This window comes from Melopsittacus undulatus, chromosome 9 (genome assembly GCF_012275295.1).
Source record: "Melopsittacus undulatus isolate bMelUnd1 chromosome 9, bMelUnd1.mat.Z, whole genome shotgun sequence".
Classification (NCBI taxonomy): domain Eukaryota; kingdom Metazoa; phylum Chordata; class Aves; order Psittaciformes; family Psittaculidae; genus Melopsittacus; species Melopsittacus undulatus.
This window is the reverse complement of record NC_047535.1, coordinates 34,631,536-34,649,130: the sequence shown is the minus strand read 5'-3', so window position 1 is coordinate 34,649,130 and position 17,595 is coordinate 34,631,536. Positions and strand designations below refer to the sequence as shown.

General features: G+C 40.5%; 1 protein-coding gene across 5 annotated transcripts in view; it reads right to left on the bottom strand.

Annotated features, from left to right (window-relative positions):
• ITPR1 (inositol 1,4,5-trisphosphate receptor type 1) overlaps window positions 1-17,595 on the bottom strand; it is a 163,489-nt gene that overhangs the window by 99,068 nt on the left and 46,826 nt on the right. For 3 of the 5 annotated variants that reach the window (XM_005149436.2, XM_005149437.2, XM_005149438.2), the window contains 14 exons: window positions 15,200-15,354; window positions 13,912-14,011; window positions 13,285-13,445; window positions 12,366-12,507; window positions 11,854-12,012; window positions 11,101-11,273; window positions 10,724-10,843; window positions 9,270-9,464; window positions 7,373-7,624; window positions 5,842-5,983; window positions 4,699-4,852; window positions 4,171-4,358; window positions 2,518-2,656; window positions 969-1,027 (listed from right to left, as the gene is read on the bottom strand). In XM_005149436.2, the coding sequence (XP_005149493.1) occupies window positions 969-1,027; window positions 2,518-2,656; window positions 4,171-4,358; window positions 4,699-4,852; window positions 5,842-5,983; window positions 7,373-7,624; window positions 9,270-9,464; window positions 10,724-10,843; window positions 11,101-11,273; window positions 11,854-12,012; window positions 12,366-12,507; window positions 13,285-13,445; window positions 13,912-14,011; window positions 15,200-15,354 (2,139 nt within the window). Of the gene's footprint in view, window positions 1-968; window positions 1,028-2,517; window positions 2,657-4,170; window positions 4,359-4,658; window positions 4,853-5,841; window positions 5,984-7,372; window positions 7,625-9,269; window positions 9,465-10,723; window positions 10,844-11,100; window positions 11,274-11,853; window positions 12,013-12,365; window positions 12,508-13,284; window positions 13,446-13,911; window positions 14,012-15,199; window positions 15,355-17,595 lie in introns of all 5 variants that reach the window. The other 2 variants (XM_034066017.1, XM_005149435.2) reach the window with 1 other exon arrangement.

Below are 17,595 nucleotides of genomic sequence, written 5' to 3'. Positions count from 1 at the left end.
ACAGTAAAAAGTCTGGTTATTAATTCTCTAAGTGAATCTTTCTCTCCTTTTTACCTTCATTTCAGTAATCAATTATCTGAAGTTTACAGAATACAGCTGTAGCTCTCAGCAGCTAAAGGACAAACTCAAGTACTTGAAGTTCGTTGCTAACTTGCTGATCTGTGATTTAAGAAAGGCTATAAGCTGCATCAGAAGGCGGGCAGGTATAGAAGGTAAAGCTTGCTTTTTGTTCTGTCAAGCATATAACCTGAAACAAAGTTGTAGCAAAGTGGGGTCTCTTCTCCTAAGTAACAAGCTACAGGACAGAAGGAAGTGGCCTCAAGCTGTGCAGGGGAGGTTTATACTGGATGTTAAGAAGAACGTCTTCTCTGAAAGGGTTGTCAAGCATTAGAACAGGCTGTCCTGAGAAGTGGTGGAGTCACCAGCCCTAGGGGTATGTAAAAGACATAGAGACATTGCACTTAGAGACATGGTTTAGTGGTGGACTTGGTAGTGCCAGGTTAATGGCTGGACTTGATGTTCTTCTCCAACCTAAATGATTCTATGATTCTGTGTGCAATTTAATGCTGCATTATACAAACAAGGATGGCTAAATATATATCTGTGCCAGTAGAAATCCAAATCCTTGCCTACACAAACTTTTCCACTGAAGATTTTACTGCAGCATTCAGCTTAGATGCAAGATGCACTAATCCTCCAACTTGACTTTCACCCACGCAAGTAAAGCCCTCCCATGAATATCTTTCTGGTGAAGGACACTTATGTCCCTCACCTGTGGCTTTAAATCCAAACAGACACTACTTTGAGCTGTATCAAAGGCATTTCAGGAAAATGAAGCCTAAGTTACTGTGCCAGCCGTTTCCAACCTTCTCCCAGTTACTACCTTACTTTCAATTTCTCAGGAGCCCCAAGACTTGCAGCCTGGCAACTCCTGAGCTACCCCATGGTTAGCACCAGTGAAGAGATACTTTCCTTCCACCAAAGATCCCCTCGGCTTGTTCTTCAATATGTTCGAAATCTAGAGCTCCTGAGAAAATAAACACGACAAATATGTCAGAGTTGCACCAAAGATGTTTTTGCAGCCTAAAAACATTTTAACTGGCAAGTGGTGATGTAAGTGTAAGCAAGGGGGTCATAACAAGCTGAAAGAACGCTGAGAAATTTCTGAAGCTGCCTGCTAAGGCAACATAAGACAATTAATTAACCTGTTCCCAGCTCACAAGTTAAAGTGTGCAGTAATTTCAGCAACATCCGAGCTTGTTCCTCTCCTGCCTATTTTTAGATTGCACCACCATCATTCCAGGACACTGATGGGACATGGTGACATTCAGAGGGGCCACCCACAAAAAAAATGCGAAACTTCAGCTTTGAGAAGTTCTAAAGTAATAAATTCAGCAATGACAGCGATACCCCTGTGGCTCTATAGACAAAAAAGTCCTTGCATTTTTCAGTATAAGAGACATTACCACAGGGGCAATGACCAATATGCTGAAATTACAAAATGGAAGCTATGAGACGGACTTGAGCTCTCTGCATTTCACAAGGATTTGCCAAGGGGAATTGAAAGAGAACACCGGGCTTCTACATCCTTGCCAAAAATGTTTACCCCCTCTCTTTCAAAGTTCAGCTCACTCAAAGAGATCTTGCTCTCCCCACCAGCCCTGTTTCCAAGGCCCTGGAACCCCAGGGGCTGCTGGACAGGCAGCCCAAAGAAGAAAGTGAACACATCCCTTTGAAGTGAGATCAAAAGAAACAGTCTCCTCCCTTTGAAGACTTCACATCTAAACCACATTTTATTATCTTTCTCCTTTGCATCTCGAGATACAGTCCCCAAACCGAGGAAGAAACACTGTTTGATGTCTAATAAGTTGCACTTTTAAAGCCCAGTTATACTTACATAGTACAGGTCCTAACTAGGGGACACTTTCTCCCCTGGAAAGCCTTATAGCAACTGACAGCACCTCATTTACCCAGTCCAACAACTGCCCTGCTTTCAATTAAGAACAACACTGGACATGACAAACTCCTCAATGGCTTAACTTTCATACCCTTGTCTGGCAGCACTGAGATACAGACACCTCCCAGTGTCTTGCTTTGTTAAAGAGAAATCTGGAAGGGGTGTGGGGGGGAAGTAGAGGCATCAGTCCAGGGGGAAGGGATGGATGAAATCCAGTTACTTTGTGGACCCTTTTCCTCCACCCAGAAATATTAATAGAAAAGATCTGAGGTTGATCACATGATAATGTTTAGTTCAGGTTTCCTTTAAAGGATGCATCTCAGGCTCTTGGTCACACTACATACGGAAAAAAGGAGGAGAGAGTACAGATCAATCCTGGCTTTTGCTTGGGGTACTTCAAAATGATCCCTACTCACTATTCCCACTGCTAGCGGAGTACTCTGCTTCAGTGGGACCATTTATCTGCCAAAGCAAGACCCTGAATCAGTTAGTTATGTAGCACCTCTAAGATTAAAGAGTCTTCCCTAACCCACACAAACTCATCTTTCAAAATAACCAACCTGGTACATTAGCTGACATTTCTTGAGTACTGCTTCCAGTGGGCGATTCAGACATCTGGGCATTGCTTTCATCAAATTCATGTTTAAATATACAAAGCAGGCAGGAGATTCTGTAGTCCAATCTCACATTCAAAATAAACTGATGAAACAGAAGTAGTAAAAATGTTGAAGTAGCTTGCCTGTTTCCAGCATGTGTACAATTCACACATAATGCAGTGCTACCAACATGCAAGATCAGTGTAGTAAAGATGCGGATTTAACTTGGCCAGGAAATAGCAAGTGTTTTCTTAAAAATCCCCAGAATACAGTATTATTTTTCCAGTCATTTCAATTAACAGATGATATACACACAGGAACAAACACTTAGAGAAGATTTTGGCAGAGTTTTGGTCCCTCATTACTGCCCAATGGAGGCAGCTTCACCTGACTCCCTGGGAAAGGAAAGCAGCATTTCTATCTCTGTTCTGAGACCAGCAGGAATCTAGCAGACAAGTGCTGCCCTCCTCCTTGTGCTGGCTCCCAGGGATCTGTGGCAGAGGAAGCTGAACATGAGCTGCCAAGAGCCAGGCTGCTGCCACAAGCACAGCAGAGCAGCAGCCACCAGCTCAGATGGCATTAGCTAGTGCCAGTGAAAACTCCAGTGTAGCAAAGACCACTTTCTTGGTGGTCTTCCTCCCTCTTAAGGAAAGGAGTATAATGTAAAGAATATTTACAGTTCTCTCAGATTTAGGAGAAAATAAATGCTTAATGCCAGTTTTAACAGACCATGGGAACAGGGGGAATACTGGCACACTAAAATATCCCACTGCACATGCCAGGCCATAAGAGAAGTTCTGGCTTTAACTAAAATTAGCAGTGGTGAAAGGAAGTGAATCGAGCCTCCCCTACGTGGTGCATCTGCTGCTGAGGGGAAGGGCACAACCCAGCTATGTGCGAAGCCTCCCACGGGGGCACAGGGAAGGAACACCATGGCTTTCCTGCTGCTTCGCATACTTTTCGCCCACAAGGCTTTTGCAGCATTCTGGCCTCCATGAACTTGCCCATAAAGTTACCAAACAGAAAAGGGACTCCTACACTAAGGGAAGGAAGATGGATTTCAGTGCAGTAATTCTGTGGCAACATCTAGATTGAGGAAATGCTAGGAAAAGGGGGAGGAAAAAGGTAAAATCCCCAGAAAACCAAAACCAACTTTTCTCTTTGTGTCCAAAAGACTTGGGAGCAAACAAGTGAGGAAAGCCAGAGGTGGAAGATACAGAAAGGCTGGAATGTACATGGCTAAAAAACATTTCAGGCTGATGGCTGTATGAAGAGGAGTCTTCCCTTTCCTTGGGGCACTCAGCAAGGTGGGCCTGTAGACTCTCCGTACTGTAGACAGTAAGGTGGAAAATGAATGTTCCACTTCAGCAAGACGGGTATTTACAAATCACTGTTAAATTCACAGATGTCTATTGCAACCTTATTCCTATTAAATTGTTTCAGTAATGGCATGATATTGTCACACAAGTGCTGCACGCCTGAAAGTCACCCTTGTAATGCTTCACTAGTTTAAGAAGCTCATATAAGGCAGAAATGAGTTAAAAGGCAGCATGGCACTATATTGACACTTACATTAAAGGTATCACAAGATGCTATGCTAATGTGCATTGCTAGTACCTGAAGTATTTCAATGATCTTCAGCTTTGTGTCCATTACCAGGATGTCCTCCTTCTCTGGTTCGGTCTGCTTGACATTACCCTCAGGAGCAGCAGCAAGCGGAGTCATGGGCAAGAACCCACCACCTCTGAGCACCACCTGGGTCATCAGCTCACCAACTCCATGGATTGATCTCATCACATTGCTCCCTTCAGAGAGGTAGGTAAACAGGTAAAGTTATGATGGTGTAATGGGACTGCATTAACAGGGCAAGAACCCTTCACATCCTATGAAGAGAAATTGTCCCAACATTATAAACAAGGAGGTGGACACCTAAATCCCTGGAAGAGATGGAAGTCAAAAGAAACACTGCAGTACTTTCAGAACCTCCCTGCCCTCCCTCCCCCTCTTTCATTTAGGCATTAGTCAGCTTTACAACCAAGCCGTGGACAGAAATAAGCGGAAGATTCCAAACCCACACTGACATTTTGAGATGAACTAGACACCACCAAAGAACGATCTGTTCTGCCAATCGTTTTTCAGCCTTACCTTTACTTTCCTCGCCTTTTGCCATCTTGGTAATAGGGAAGATGGTAGTGATGTGCACACAGTCTAATATAGCAAGGAGGATTTTGGTTAGTCTGAGGAGGTCACAGAAGTTGTAGAAACCAAAATATATCAGATTTCTGGCTAAGTTAACAACCTACCAAAATAATAACAAAAAGCCTGATTAATACTAAGTATTTTGCTATCATGATCAAGTTGTCTTAACACAATGAAAAAAACAAGAACCTGGCTATGAGTCATATTCCTATAGTACCTTGCAATTCCCTAAGACTGTACAGGTCTACATTTTATCAGAAAGTTTTCTACTTGCCTACAAATATTGCAATGACAGGAGTAAAAGTCTGTATCTACAATTGATATTCTATAGATAAAATCATACTGCATTTGTCTCATTGCAGAAAAGGTAACATAGGTCAAGACTAGAGGGAATGTTTTTCATGGTTAAAACTCTTACAAAAAGCCCCCAGTCATACATCTAAAGCTTACTGCTACCACGTTATAAAGTTTCCCCACAAGTCTTCCACATGCACTGCTTCAAGATCCACACACAGTAATTTCACTTACACTGCAAATATTTAACATTGCCCCATTATCTGAAATATATTCCCTCAAATACATTGGGTTTGTTCTTTTTAATGAAATATCATGTCTTTTCTTAAATTAACAGTTATTTAGGGAATGCTATTGCATACATTTGCTTCATTTTATTTTATTTACAGACAATTCTAATGGGTCAGTAAGTTACAGTTCTCTTCCTGAGTAATACTTTAAGCTCTAGAGACTGTGCATGCAGAAACAGTGTTCAGTATCTGAGACTATTTATTTCAGTAAAGCTTGACTTTGCAATAACACCGAGAGTACACAAAGTAAACAAAGCTGCTGCAAATCTCAGACATAAGCTCACATTCACTACTGTATTTCAAGAACCACCATTGCAAACTCACAAACTTCAGCAGGGTTTGCTTGCATGAGGAGAAAAGGCTACGGTAAAAAGGAGGAGCCTGCCAGGCTCAGCACTCACTAATTAATTACTTGTCAATCTACTTGGTCTTGGAAAAAAGCACCAACATTCCATGAAAAATGATAATAATAAAAAAAAGGATAAAACCAGAACTGGATAGCTACCTCAAAAGTGAGCTTATTTTTCTCTTTATCAGAGAAAGGGAACCTCTGACACACCACATCTCTTAAATATTCCTCTACAAATTCCATTGTTTGTGCAAATCTCTCCTTAATTTCATCTTTGGAAGTTCCACTGCTATCATAGCTGAGGAGAAAAACAAAACAAAACAAAACAAAAAACAAAACAAAACACAAAACTTAGCATGCAAATACACAGGGCTCTTTTCCCCCGACACCATTTTGCATTGGTTTGTCAAAATCTACTGAGAGTTAAAGGCTGTTAAATAATTTATCCGAACAAGGGAGTCAGGAAGCTGACACCATAATTTCCTGGCTTTGGCTGCTTTATCCCATATGCTCATTTTGCACTATTTAAAAAAGCCTGAGGAAAACAAAAAAGAGTATTTTGTCCCAATAACTGAAAAAAGAAACCCTCATTATTTTGGTGGAAACAATGACAAGCTATGTACAACATTAAGGAGAACGGATGTGGCCACGAGATGCTGACTGTGGATGTTATTATTCTTCCAAGTAAAATCCAATATATATGCAAAGCAGAAATTAACTTTTCTTCAGACAAATTCTACGTGTGTTTCTCAGCACGTGCAGAGAGTATTGAAAAAAGAATCCCCACCACTTTTCACTGACTACTTCTGTTTTCCCATTTGATCACGTATCACTGAGTAGCCTCTGCCAGAGCTGAAGCCGTTTGTTTTTCTATTTTGGCATTTAAAGCTGAATATGATCTACTGCATCTCTCTCAGCAAACTAGGCTAGCAAGGAGAGAAGGGAGAGAAAACCAGGAAACCACTAAACACCATTATTAATACTGACAAGACTCAGATTCCTAACACTTAACATGGTTTTAAATGTACTTCTCTCCAACTGAAAAACTGAGTTCTGAACAGTTGAAGTAGTATAGATTTTAAATTATCTGTACTACAAAGAGTTAATACAAGCCTATGGTCAAGGAATCACATCTCCAGTCTAGCTGTGGTTTTGCATAGGTTTTTCACTACTGTATCAGAGTATTTTCCATTGGAAGTTAGGGAATGTGACTGTCTCCAGCTCGTTACTTGCTTCAGCATCTTCCCCCCTTGGTTTTGCTTTTGATTGTGTGAACTACCATATAGACTATCTGCCTTGACGAGTCTATAATCATGTAAGGCAGGAAGAAAAATGACACAGTTCTCCCTTGCTTTCACCTCCTAAGGTCACCTGCCACATCACTCAAATCAGAGCCAGAGCATCACTGTGATCACTGTGCATTTTGGAGACAAACCCCTCCTCCCTCATAGCTTACACCATAGACATACAGGAAGGTTATTTTGTTCTCGGGATAGTTCTCTCCAGCAAACATAAGGCAAATGAAACCATGGGATTAGAATACATTGTGTGCTTTTTATTATTTTTCTGAATTTTAAATCAGAAACAGCATAAATAACGCACGAGTTGAGAGCTGATCTGGTTTTGTTTGTAAAGAAATCACAAATGATGTAATTTCCTTTCCCACACCATTCCGGCACATACTTACTCATCAATAGCAATTTCAGAAGGTATTTCAGACCACAGACGAGCATACTTCACTGGTGTTACTTGTTCCTGGGGGTCACGATCAACATGCATATGAAGCATCAGCCGGCAGAAAGATGCCCTTAGATCATATGGCAAGTTTTCATCAGACATGCACCGAAGAATGAGGTCTACATCCAACTGGCCAGATATTTCATTTATGGCTAAGTACTGTCGATCAAGGCACATTCTAGCAAAGAGGTTTAGTTGGTATCTTCAAGGGAAAAGAAATACATAAACAGCTTACATTTTAATTTCCAGAACATCCACTGGGTGTAGTACTGATATATTCTTATGTATTAACAAATCCATCTTACATTTTCCAGGAATATGGGTAATACTTATTATAGAAAGAATAAAGTCCTTATCAAACACTACTAAAAGGTAACACAGTGGATAAACAGAATAAAAGGAGTAATCATATTTTCCAGAGAGTTACATAGAATTAAGTAATGCTGTTTAGGAAAGCCACAGAAGAATCCAAAGAACACTTAGAACAACTCAGCCTAAACACTGTATAAGACTAAATGTTTTTTACTGATGCTGGAGCCACAGTTATTCAGTGAGGTAAAACCCTAGATGACTACAGAATCATTAAAAATTAGGTACCTTATGAAACAACTATTGAGCTCTGCTCCCTTTAGGGAAAGAATTAGTAGAGGAAAACCTAAACAATTCCTAAGATATTCAGTCCATGACCTGAAAGCAAGCAACTGGCATTTAAAGTCATGCACATTCAACAGACTCATTAATTAACCCCCAGACAAAAAGCACATGTCCAACATTCATGAGTATTCACAAAGGCTTGTGTTGAATAGCATCAGCTGTGAGGTTTCCTAAAGAAATTAGTATTTAATTGAGAGCAGACTCCTTTTCACACTCAGCACTCCTCATGGGAATTTGACCAAACTGTGTTCTAACCCCTTGTTTTAAGTATGTTCACAAGTATATAATGTAGACTAAAAGTAATTAACATTTTATATTCTATATAAAAGCAAGTGGTCTCCCTTCGACCTCAGCCTTCCAACAGGCTCAGAAACACATATTAGGAAGTCTTCTGTAAGACCCAGTTCAATGAAAGAGATAATGCAAAATAAGGTAACTATTAAAAAACACAATCCACTTGTACTTTCTGCATCACCACAATCGAGTTTGTCAAGCTACTCTCAGAAGTTTATAACCCAGACACAGGAATTTGGTCTGGGCTGAAACCTGATCTTACACCACGCCAAGAACTCTGTGTCTTCTCAAGTCATCTGGAAACATCCCTTCACGTTAGAAACTGCTAAAAGCACAGCTTAAGCTGTACAAGAGAGCACAGCACATAAATCAAACCGAACGTGTGGCATTTTCATAACTTCACTGCCCTGCTGAGAACTACAGGGACACTAGAAGCTTTGAGCTTACAGAGACATGTAGAAGGCAGAATGAACAGCAGTGACTCCTTTAAAATCAAAAGCAAAGCCATAGGCATGCTCAAATCCTATTCTTCCCTCAAGCGGTTGTTCACCCCAACTACCATCTGAATACAGGTAACCTAAGTAGTTAACATACAGGCTCTCTCAAAATACCTCCCTATCAGGAAACCAAGCACAAATACAGGCATTAACTGCTGTGCAAATCCAACGCACTTTAAGCCTCAACTATTTATTTTTTAACGGTTTAAAACTTGCCCATGCTGATAATTCGACTTCGTGCTTTATCTCTCACTTCAGAGAGACTTCATGCTCATTCTCTTAAACACCGATTTTGTCCATGAAACCCGTATTCTTACTCCCAAAACAACTATTGCCTATATGCCAAAGAATTCCCCACACAGCCTTGATGAACTTTGCTAGCCAACTGCATGTGCTGTTAACCTGTAGTAGCTGAGTACGTCCCGATCTTCCTTCTGCCCTTCCTTAGCATCCTGAGCCAACTCTCTGATACTCTTACTGCGGATTTCCTTGTTACTGTCTCTCCAGAACAACCACACTTCTTCCTCATCTTCTCCAACTTCCAAGGCATTTTCTCCACTTGACACTTCTTCAAACTCAAATCGAGAGAGGACCAGCCTGCCAGAAGGAAGTTAGGTTAGATTACAAACTGCCAAGAACCATGCAGATCTTTGAGAACATTCAAGACACTTGCTAAAATGTACTGGTGACATAGAAGTAACTAATTTTATCTCACCTGCATACTGAAAAACATTTTATTCCTCAACTCTGCAAAGTAAAAGCAGAGTTATCTTATTCTTTTAGTGGTGTCAGTTAAGTACATAAAATCTTTGGGTTTTATTAAATAAAAGCATTAGGTTATCATGAATTTAGAGTATAAGCTTTTAAGGCTTATTTAGCCTTAAAACGGCCAACATTTCAGCTCCATGGAAGTTATTAAGATAAAGGAAAGATAAAGACACATCTGACTTTAGAAAACATCTTTATAGGTGAACTGGTTCAAAGATCATTCAATAAGGTAAGAAAGTATTTTGTAAACAAAAATATCTAACAATCTATTAGTTCTGTAGCCTTTAAATGACACTTTCTTTTTATTTATGTGGCAAAATAACTAGAAACATATCAGCTACTGAAACTAAAAAGGCTTTTGAGGCTTCTAATTCTTCAGAAAAAAAGATCATAGATGCAAAAAAAAGGCAAATTAAATGCATCAGGATAAGAACAAGTAAGTCATGTAGCGACTTCAAGTACTGGTGAAATAAATACAGTCTTTACTATTTCATTAAGAGAATTAAATATGCAAGAACACTCTCATCAATTTGTTTCAAACACTACCTGACAGAGACCTGCTTTCCTCTTGCAGTATTTTGATAATTATTATCTATGCCCTACTACACATATTGAATAAATCCATCTTTATGGAAGATAATTCGGATTTGGTGCCTACTATTGCTTCAGCAACGACAGAACAATGCTAAGAGCTGGAGACCAAAATCCTAACCCCAATGGGTGAAACAGGTGAGCAGAGATGCATTAGCTTCTACTTCGCTGCAGGCTGAGTAGTGGGAAACGCTTTCTTCAGGCAGCTTATGGACAAAGGCCTGACGCCCAGAGGAGGATCAGGTCCCCCTAGAGTCCTGCACACCCTTCTGCAGATTCCGTCTACTTTAATCAAGTGTGAGGTATCCAAAAAAGTTCGGACTGCAGGAGTGAACACACATGGCAGGCGTCTGCTGCCATCAATGCCCATTTCTTCTGAAGAGGTCCCCACATACACTTAACTGCTTTCTCTAAGACCTGCCAGCACTGCTCTCAGCTTTGAAACACCTTCCTTCTGTTTCACACCAGGAAAACCATCTTTAAAGGCATTAACTTACTTAGTTTCAATGAGAATGTCTGCGTTTGTTGGATTTAACACAGCTTTACAAATCAATTCCTGTGTCACTGGAATAGACTTGTTCATGGAAACGCACAGATCTGAGAGGTAATCCAAAAACCTGTTGGAAAACGTGAGCCAAAAGGGTATCAATCATTGTTAAGATCTAGACTGAAGCAATCTACATTTCAGAAAGAAAACATTCAGAACTCCATTTTAACTTTGCAGAGCGAGACTGTTGCCCGAGGGGGAAGTTACGGTGAGTGCCAAAATAGAAGTGAACTAGCTGTGCTTCCTTGCTAGCAAGTTGGCAGGTACAGATTTTTGTCAGAAGGTTGAGGAAAAGGGTAATCATATACTTAGAAACACAGATCTCACCTGGGCTCCCTATTTTTCCTCACAAGACTAACAAAAGTGTCAATCTCAGCAGCTGTGATATGCTTTTCCAAGAGCTTGCGATTGTTATGAAGCAGTGCTGTAATAGTGTCCTCGGCCAAGACATCATAGCCAATTTGTTTCTGCATGAAGCCAAACTGCTTTGCAATGTATTCCTTCAAAACAGAGAGGGAAGAAGGAATATAATTAATTCTCAGAATTTCAGAAAACAATCAACAACAGAAAACAGCAATATGTTTGTCAATATCAACACCTCAAGCAGTGAACTGGATTAGATTCAAGTTGTTGTTTTCCAAGACAACAAATGTTGACAGATAACTTTAACCTCCCTCCCTCCCCGGCTAGACCCCACCAATGCACTCATCCTTATCTGATATGAGTTTATTTTTAACAAATGCCAGTAGAAAACTATCAGCCTTAATTCACAGGCCAACTTTCAATGGAGCTTGTAGTATGCAAGAGTAAAGAAAGTCTTACAATTCACCGGGATTTGCCAGTTAGTAATTCTGTTGTTTTCCTAAATTCCCCTTAGAACTGGTACTAATTACATTGCAGATAGTGTCTGACAGACATGAAAAATGCCAGACAGTAAAACTCAGCAACCCAAAAATCTCTTGCTGACTGTACAATCACAGCACAGCCTAGCAGGGTTTAATTAATGGGATGCAGCCTTTATTTTTCTTGGAGCACAGGAACAGTGTTAGCGCCACTGAGAAGTACAGACATATTTCAAACCTGATTCTTTCTGTAATCCTGCTGAGAGTGTCTCAGCACTCTGTAGCAAAGCCGGCATATGTGTCTGAAAGGAGCATGACGCTGGTCTCCCAGCTCCTCCAACCGCAACATTGGGCCATCGCCACTGTCCGTAAATGGTGCTTGCAACAACTTGAAAATCTATAGATTTATTAAAAAGCAAAGATCTCATGAGACACTGCCTTTATCTCATGAAAATTTGGGTAAAACCACTGTGTCAGTGTCTTTACATGGCTAAAAAGCACATCAGAAATACACTATAGTTACCCAGTTTCTTGGCCTAGAGTAGCCTGGACAGAAGACACTGCTAATCACCTTTACTCAGCATCATATTCTATAGCTGTTAATTCTAGCAATGGGATGCTTACAGTCTGCCCCAAGTTAGAAACTCAATGGATCTTTTGGTTTCAATAACTTAGCCGGGCTCGCTACTATTAGGTTCTCTTTTCTGACTGCCCTCTTGTAGGCAGTGTTTAGAGAAAAATGCAGCCTACCTGCTTTAGAATATTCTGTTCCCTCATCAGCTTTTGCCGCTCTCTATTAGGTTTAGAAAATACCACTTCAAGGACATCTTGCCCAGAATTAGTTCCACCAGTAACAAAGTAGACCAAATCCTCCAATAATTTGGTAACAGACCTACAGGAAATCCAAAAGTTGTTAATGCAAGACTCCAAACTCTGTTAAAAGAATAATGCCAGTGTACATTTATATGGATTTCAAAACACTAAGTGAGAAAACGAACATCAGCTGGAGACTGTCTCAGAGTCTGGATAAAGCACATAGGTTTGTACCGACCTTAAAGGTAGAACTAATGCTCCCTATTGCTATATCCCCATAACTGTTACAGCTAAACCACAGCAGCACTAAAGACAATCATATCACTTTAGGGCAATTACACACTCACCAAGTTCTATTTGGCAGTTCTTTAAATTGCCAGGAAAATAAGAAAGTAATCAGGTAATAATATCTCCCAAGGCCAAATACAAGACATTGGCTACAGAAGCACACAGGCCTCGGTTTTACACAGCCCACCCTGCTCTTTCTGCATGGCCACATACTATTCACAGACTGCCAGAGGATTTGCAAGAAGTCATATGTTCAGTCTTCACAAGGTGGATTATAAATTCCCACACTCAATTTGCAAAGCCCATCAGGAAAGGTATGCTGTGGATTATTCCTCCAAGTTCACAACAACAGTTCTCATGCTCTCATCTCACATAGCAACAGGGTGGGCTTGACAGAATAGGCTTGAGAACCTCCACTATGGACACGTCAACAATAAAACCATCAGCTTTTTTTGGTTTTAAAATCTCACTAAGGAACGAAAGCCCTCTCCTAAGATAGCATACATAGACAAAATTTTCAGAGAGACAGTTACTGAGTAAAGAAAACAACATGATCTTGTTTCCTTACCTTCTTTCATTCTGGGTTATTGTTCCCTTTTCCAACTTGCCAGCAATGGAACCTAAAACCTTACTTGCATCATTTGCAAAATCCAAGTCCCGAACCTCTGCAGGGGAAACTGGTACTATAGCAAAAGCTTCTTTGTCCTCTTTCACTGGAGAAGTACCAATCTGAAACCCAGAGAAGTTTTACCATTAAATCACAGGGCAGAAAACAAAGCACTGATTCATATATTCACCGATAATAAAACTGAAGAAAAGCTACACTCCACTTTGGCAATATGAGACCACTGACCAAATCAAACTTAGAGAACAGTATCACTCTGTGCAAGCTCAAAGCTGCTCCTAAATCCAGAGGAACATCAGGTGAGATTGCAAAATGTTGCTGTAAACAGTGGAAAAAAAATCCTCCTTGTGATGACTGTATTACAGCAGAAATCAAACAGCATAACTACTAAACTACCATGAAAACCTAGCCTTTAAGATAAAATATTCTGGGTAGGCACTATGCATTACTGTTACGCTGCTTGCTGTTTGACAAACCCCACAGTCTCAAGGGACTGGAACGTATGCAAACAGCACTTTAATGTAACTAGGGGAATCAATGGATGCGCCTACATAAAGTAACAGAACTTACTTTAAGCATCACAGGTTTCTCCTCCTCTTTATCAATAGGGATATTGGTACTATGAACCCAGGTGTTGGTGCAAAGGTGTCTAAGCCTGACGTAAGAGTTCCTGAAAGAAAGTCAAAAGTTTCAAAGCACGAGTCAGTTTCCCAGATGGGAAATCTTCAACATTGTTCAAACTGCAAGATGTTGCCAGAAACAAGTGGGAATAATTGTGTTATCTTTATCCATCCTGCATACCATAACAGGAATAAGACTCTTCTTCCCTTAGTTCATTCTATAAATTTCGTTTAGGAAGTAGTCTTATATAATGAAATAGATTCTGCAGTAAAACAGAACTACTTCTATATTTTGGTGTGTAACACCTGCTGCACAGTAACAAATTAAGCCTCTTCAAGCCCTCACATTACAGTACCCAAGCCATGAGCTTCCTCCCTTACCTTGTTTTTCAGCTCGTAACTCACTGATACCTATTTTGTATTTCCTAAACTGAGAATTTTTGAGTGCTTGTATAGCTACTCAATGTTATACAAACACCAAAGGTCCATTAAGAGACCAGATCATGAGCCTTAATATGCAAGAATTTTCTCTATCCTACAAGGACAGCAGTCCCAGACTCTTCTCTCAGACATTTCTGGCAATGACACTAATTTGTATGTACCAGCTCTCTAATAAAAGATGTCAAGCCAGAGCCAGATGAGCACCTTAGTCCAGAACAAAAGCCAGTCTCTCAGCTGCAGTACAGCCTCCTCTCTCCACACAACCATGGCAGTCCAAAGGACAGAGGAGTCAGAGAGAACCCCTGCTTTTGGTGGCCATGATAACTTCTGCTAACTTAAGAGTATCTGGTGATTTAGACAGTTGCTTAGATGGAACAAGTGTGTCATGTTTTCTCAGTGGGAAGAGATAGCATGGAGCCTGTAAACAGACTGAGCATCTTTACAGGGTACAGCACCTTTTAAGTAGCAAGGACATGTAAACAACTGAAAATGTGCTAAATACCTGATGTTATTTCCTAGCTAACATAATATAGACAGGCCATGAGAGTAGCTTGATAGGGCAACTCAAGGCCTTTAGTCCAAGTTTATCCACTGCAAAGAAAGTCAATCTCAATTTTGCCATCTGTAAAATGATGTTCTGTTACTTATAACTCCATTGTAAGGTACTGAAGTGAGGCTTCAGGCACTCAAGTATTTCTATATTAATTTGAGAAAGAACCTTAATTCTAATAGATTGAAGAAAAATAGTGGGAGACAGAAAAGAAACCTCCAAAACAGAGCTGTATGCTTAGCTGTACCTGGGGACAAGGCTGTCTCCTCCTCGCAAGGTGGTAGGATCCAACTCAAATATGGAGGAGATATCATTTCCTTCAGGCACAGAGACCAGAGAGTATGCCATCTTCTCCTGAGCACTGTGCAAGCCTCTTCTGGAGGCATCCTGCTCAGGGTCCAGCTGTGGAAGAAGTCCCATCACACAAAGTCAGGCCAAGCCCTCCAAACTCACCTACCTAGTGTTAAATAGAGGTGTCCAGTAATTGCAGACACAACTGAATCACTCCAAAGTACCAGTTAAGACAGTCAGGCTTTTAGGACACCAGTAGAACTGACAAGTAGCTGCTCTTGCCAACCATTTCTTTGCTTTCTCTGGTGTTAATAACTTCTGAGTATTTCGGGATCACAAAGACAATAAATCCTAAACCACAGAGGTTATGTCTTGCAGACAGTGCCAGAAGAGACTCAGAATGCCCCATTCACCCCACAGCACACTGTTTCAGATGACCTACATCTGCCAAGATCCCCACCCTGACAGTAGTAGCTCTCAAAAAGTATTGGACATATTGCAATTATCACAAAGTAATTACAAGAGCTGCAAACATAAAACCCAGCAGCACTATGTACCAACAATCTTGCTGGGAAATAATCAACTTCAGCAGCAAAAATGGGACATCTATCACAGACAAACAAAAAAAAACCTAATCAACCAGTTAGATGTCTTGCTGTTCACACTACAACTCATGAGGCAGTCAAACACAATGACATGTTACAAAGGCCATGGCATCAGAAGCATCTTTATTCCCAAAGTGGCAGTAAATTACCAGCCTCTCTTAGCAAAATAAAGATACTAACATCAACTGAATAAAACTCGGAATTTTCAGATGAAAAGAAAAGGGGTAGAAAAAAAAAGAAGATAAATGGGAAAAGGGAGCAGCAACTTTCTCTAAAACCCTCGCTAGGAACTACCAGTTATCACTAGTCAATAAAAAAGTTGCTAACTGTCTGACACAACACAGGAGCCAGCTGTCCACATATAAACATCTGAATCCTAGGTGTAATTTTCAGAGTGATCAAGCAATTCATCAGCTTCTCTGTGATCATGGCACTGGTGGAAGGTTCAACACTCAATTCCCAGTCCTGGTGTAAGGCACTGCAATCCTTAAACATACGGAAAAGGTATCTAACATGACTTGTGCCTCAGGATACTCTGTAGTTAGCACATTTGCAGTCAATGAACTTGGCTGCAAAGTAGTGACATTTAAAGCCTGATTTTGCACATGGGAACAGGCAGCTAACTGTATGGAACAGAAATACACATTGGGAGCGTGCCTTCAAGAAAAGAAGTAACTATACACCCAACAGAGTCCATCTGGAGGTTTTACACCAGGAGAAATTCGCACACTTGGAATAAATTCTCCCTATTTCAGCTGTCTCCTTCATCCCCACAGTAAGGCAGCTGCTCTATATTCACAATTTGTATTTCAGGAGACAACTGGTCAACTATTGCAAGTGTGGCAAAGCTGAAAATGAGTTGTAAATCAGAAAGCTAGAAACAGGGCAATTTAAGGAGAACTAAAATGACAACCTGGAAGCTGACAACAGCAGTCCCCTTGAACTTTGAAAGGTATTGGCTGGCATCTTACCCATGCCCATTTAAACCCTATTCTTGTACGGTTCACTATGGTAATAAGGAGAAAACAACAAATCACAGAGCTGTGCAAAGAAGCCTGCTGTCTTGCAGACAGCTCACATTTGGATCAAGATGGAGTTTGGATAAAGTTGGATAAAGCAGCCTACACCATCCTGTCACCAGTGAATGTTAAACGATGCAGTAATTTCACGTCAGAAATGAATTATGTGCTCCTGTTCCTATCCTTTATGGTCTATTTTTGCCACCTAGTGGTAAAAGAGACAGAGCAGGAAAAAATCAGAGCAACTCAGAAGCCAGTGTGTTATTATTACTGCACTTATCAGGAGACATCAGAATATCACCAGGAGGATGGATGGCTACATGGAAAACCTCAACACTGATGAACTTTCTAAAAGATAAGCCAACAGAATAGTTCAATGTTGGATTTTCCCCACAAACAATAACCTGGGACAGGGAAGCATTCAATTTTTCTGTATGCTTACTCAAGTCAAGCTCTCAGATCAGTGTTTGTTGCCAAATATCACCAAGAACTAATGATGTTAACAGCTCAGTATCTGGGGGCAAGGATAAGTGTCTTAATGGCCAGGCTATAATGACAGATCCTTTTAGGAGGAGAAATCCACACTGCAGGATTTCAAAGTGTCACAGTGCATTCATCTTTCAAAAATCAGGAGTAGTTCTTTCTCATATCCAGATGAAGCAAATCTTCCATAATACAGGATAAATCACCAAGAAAGCTGCGTAGGCCTTCAGTCAAATCCAACTAAA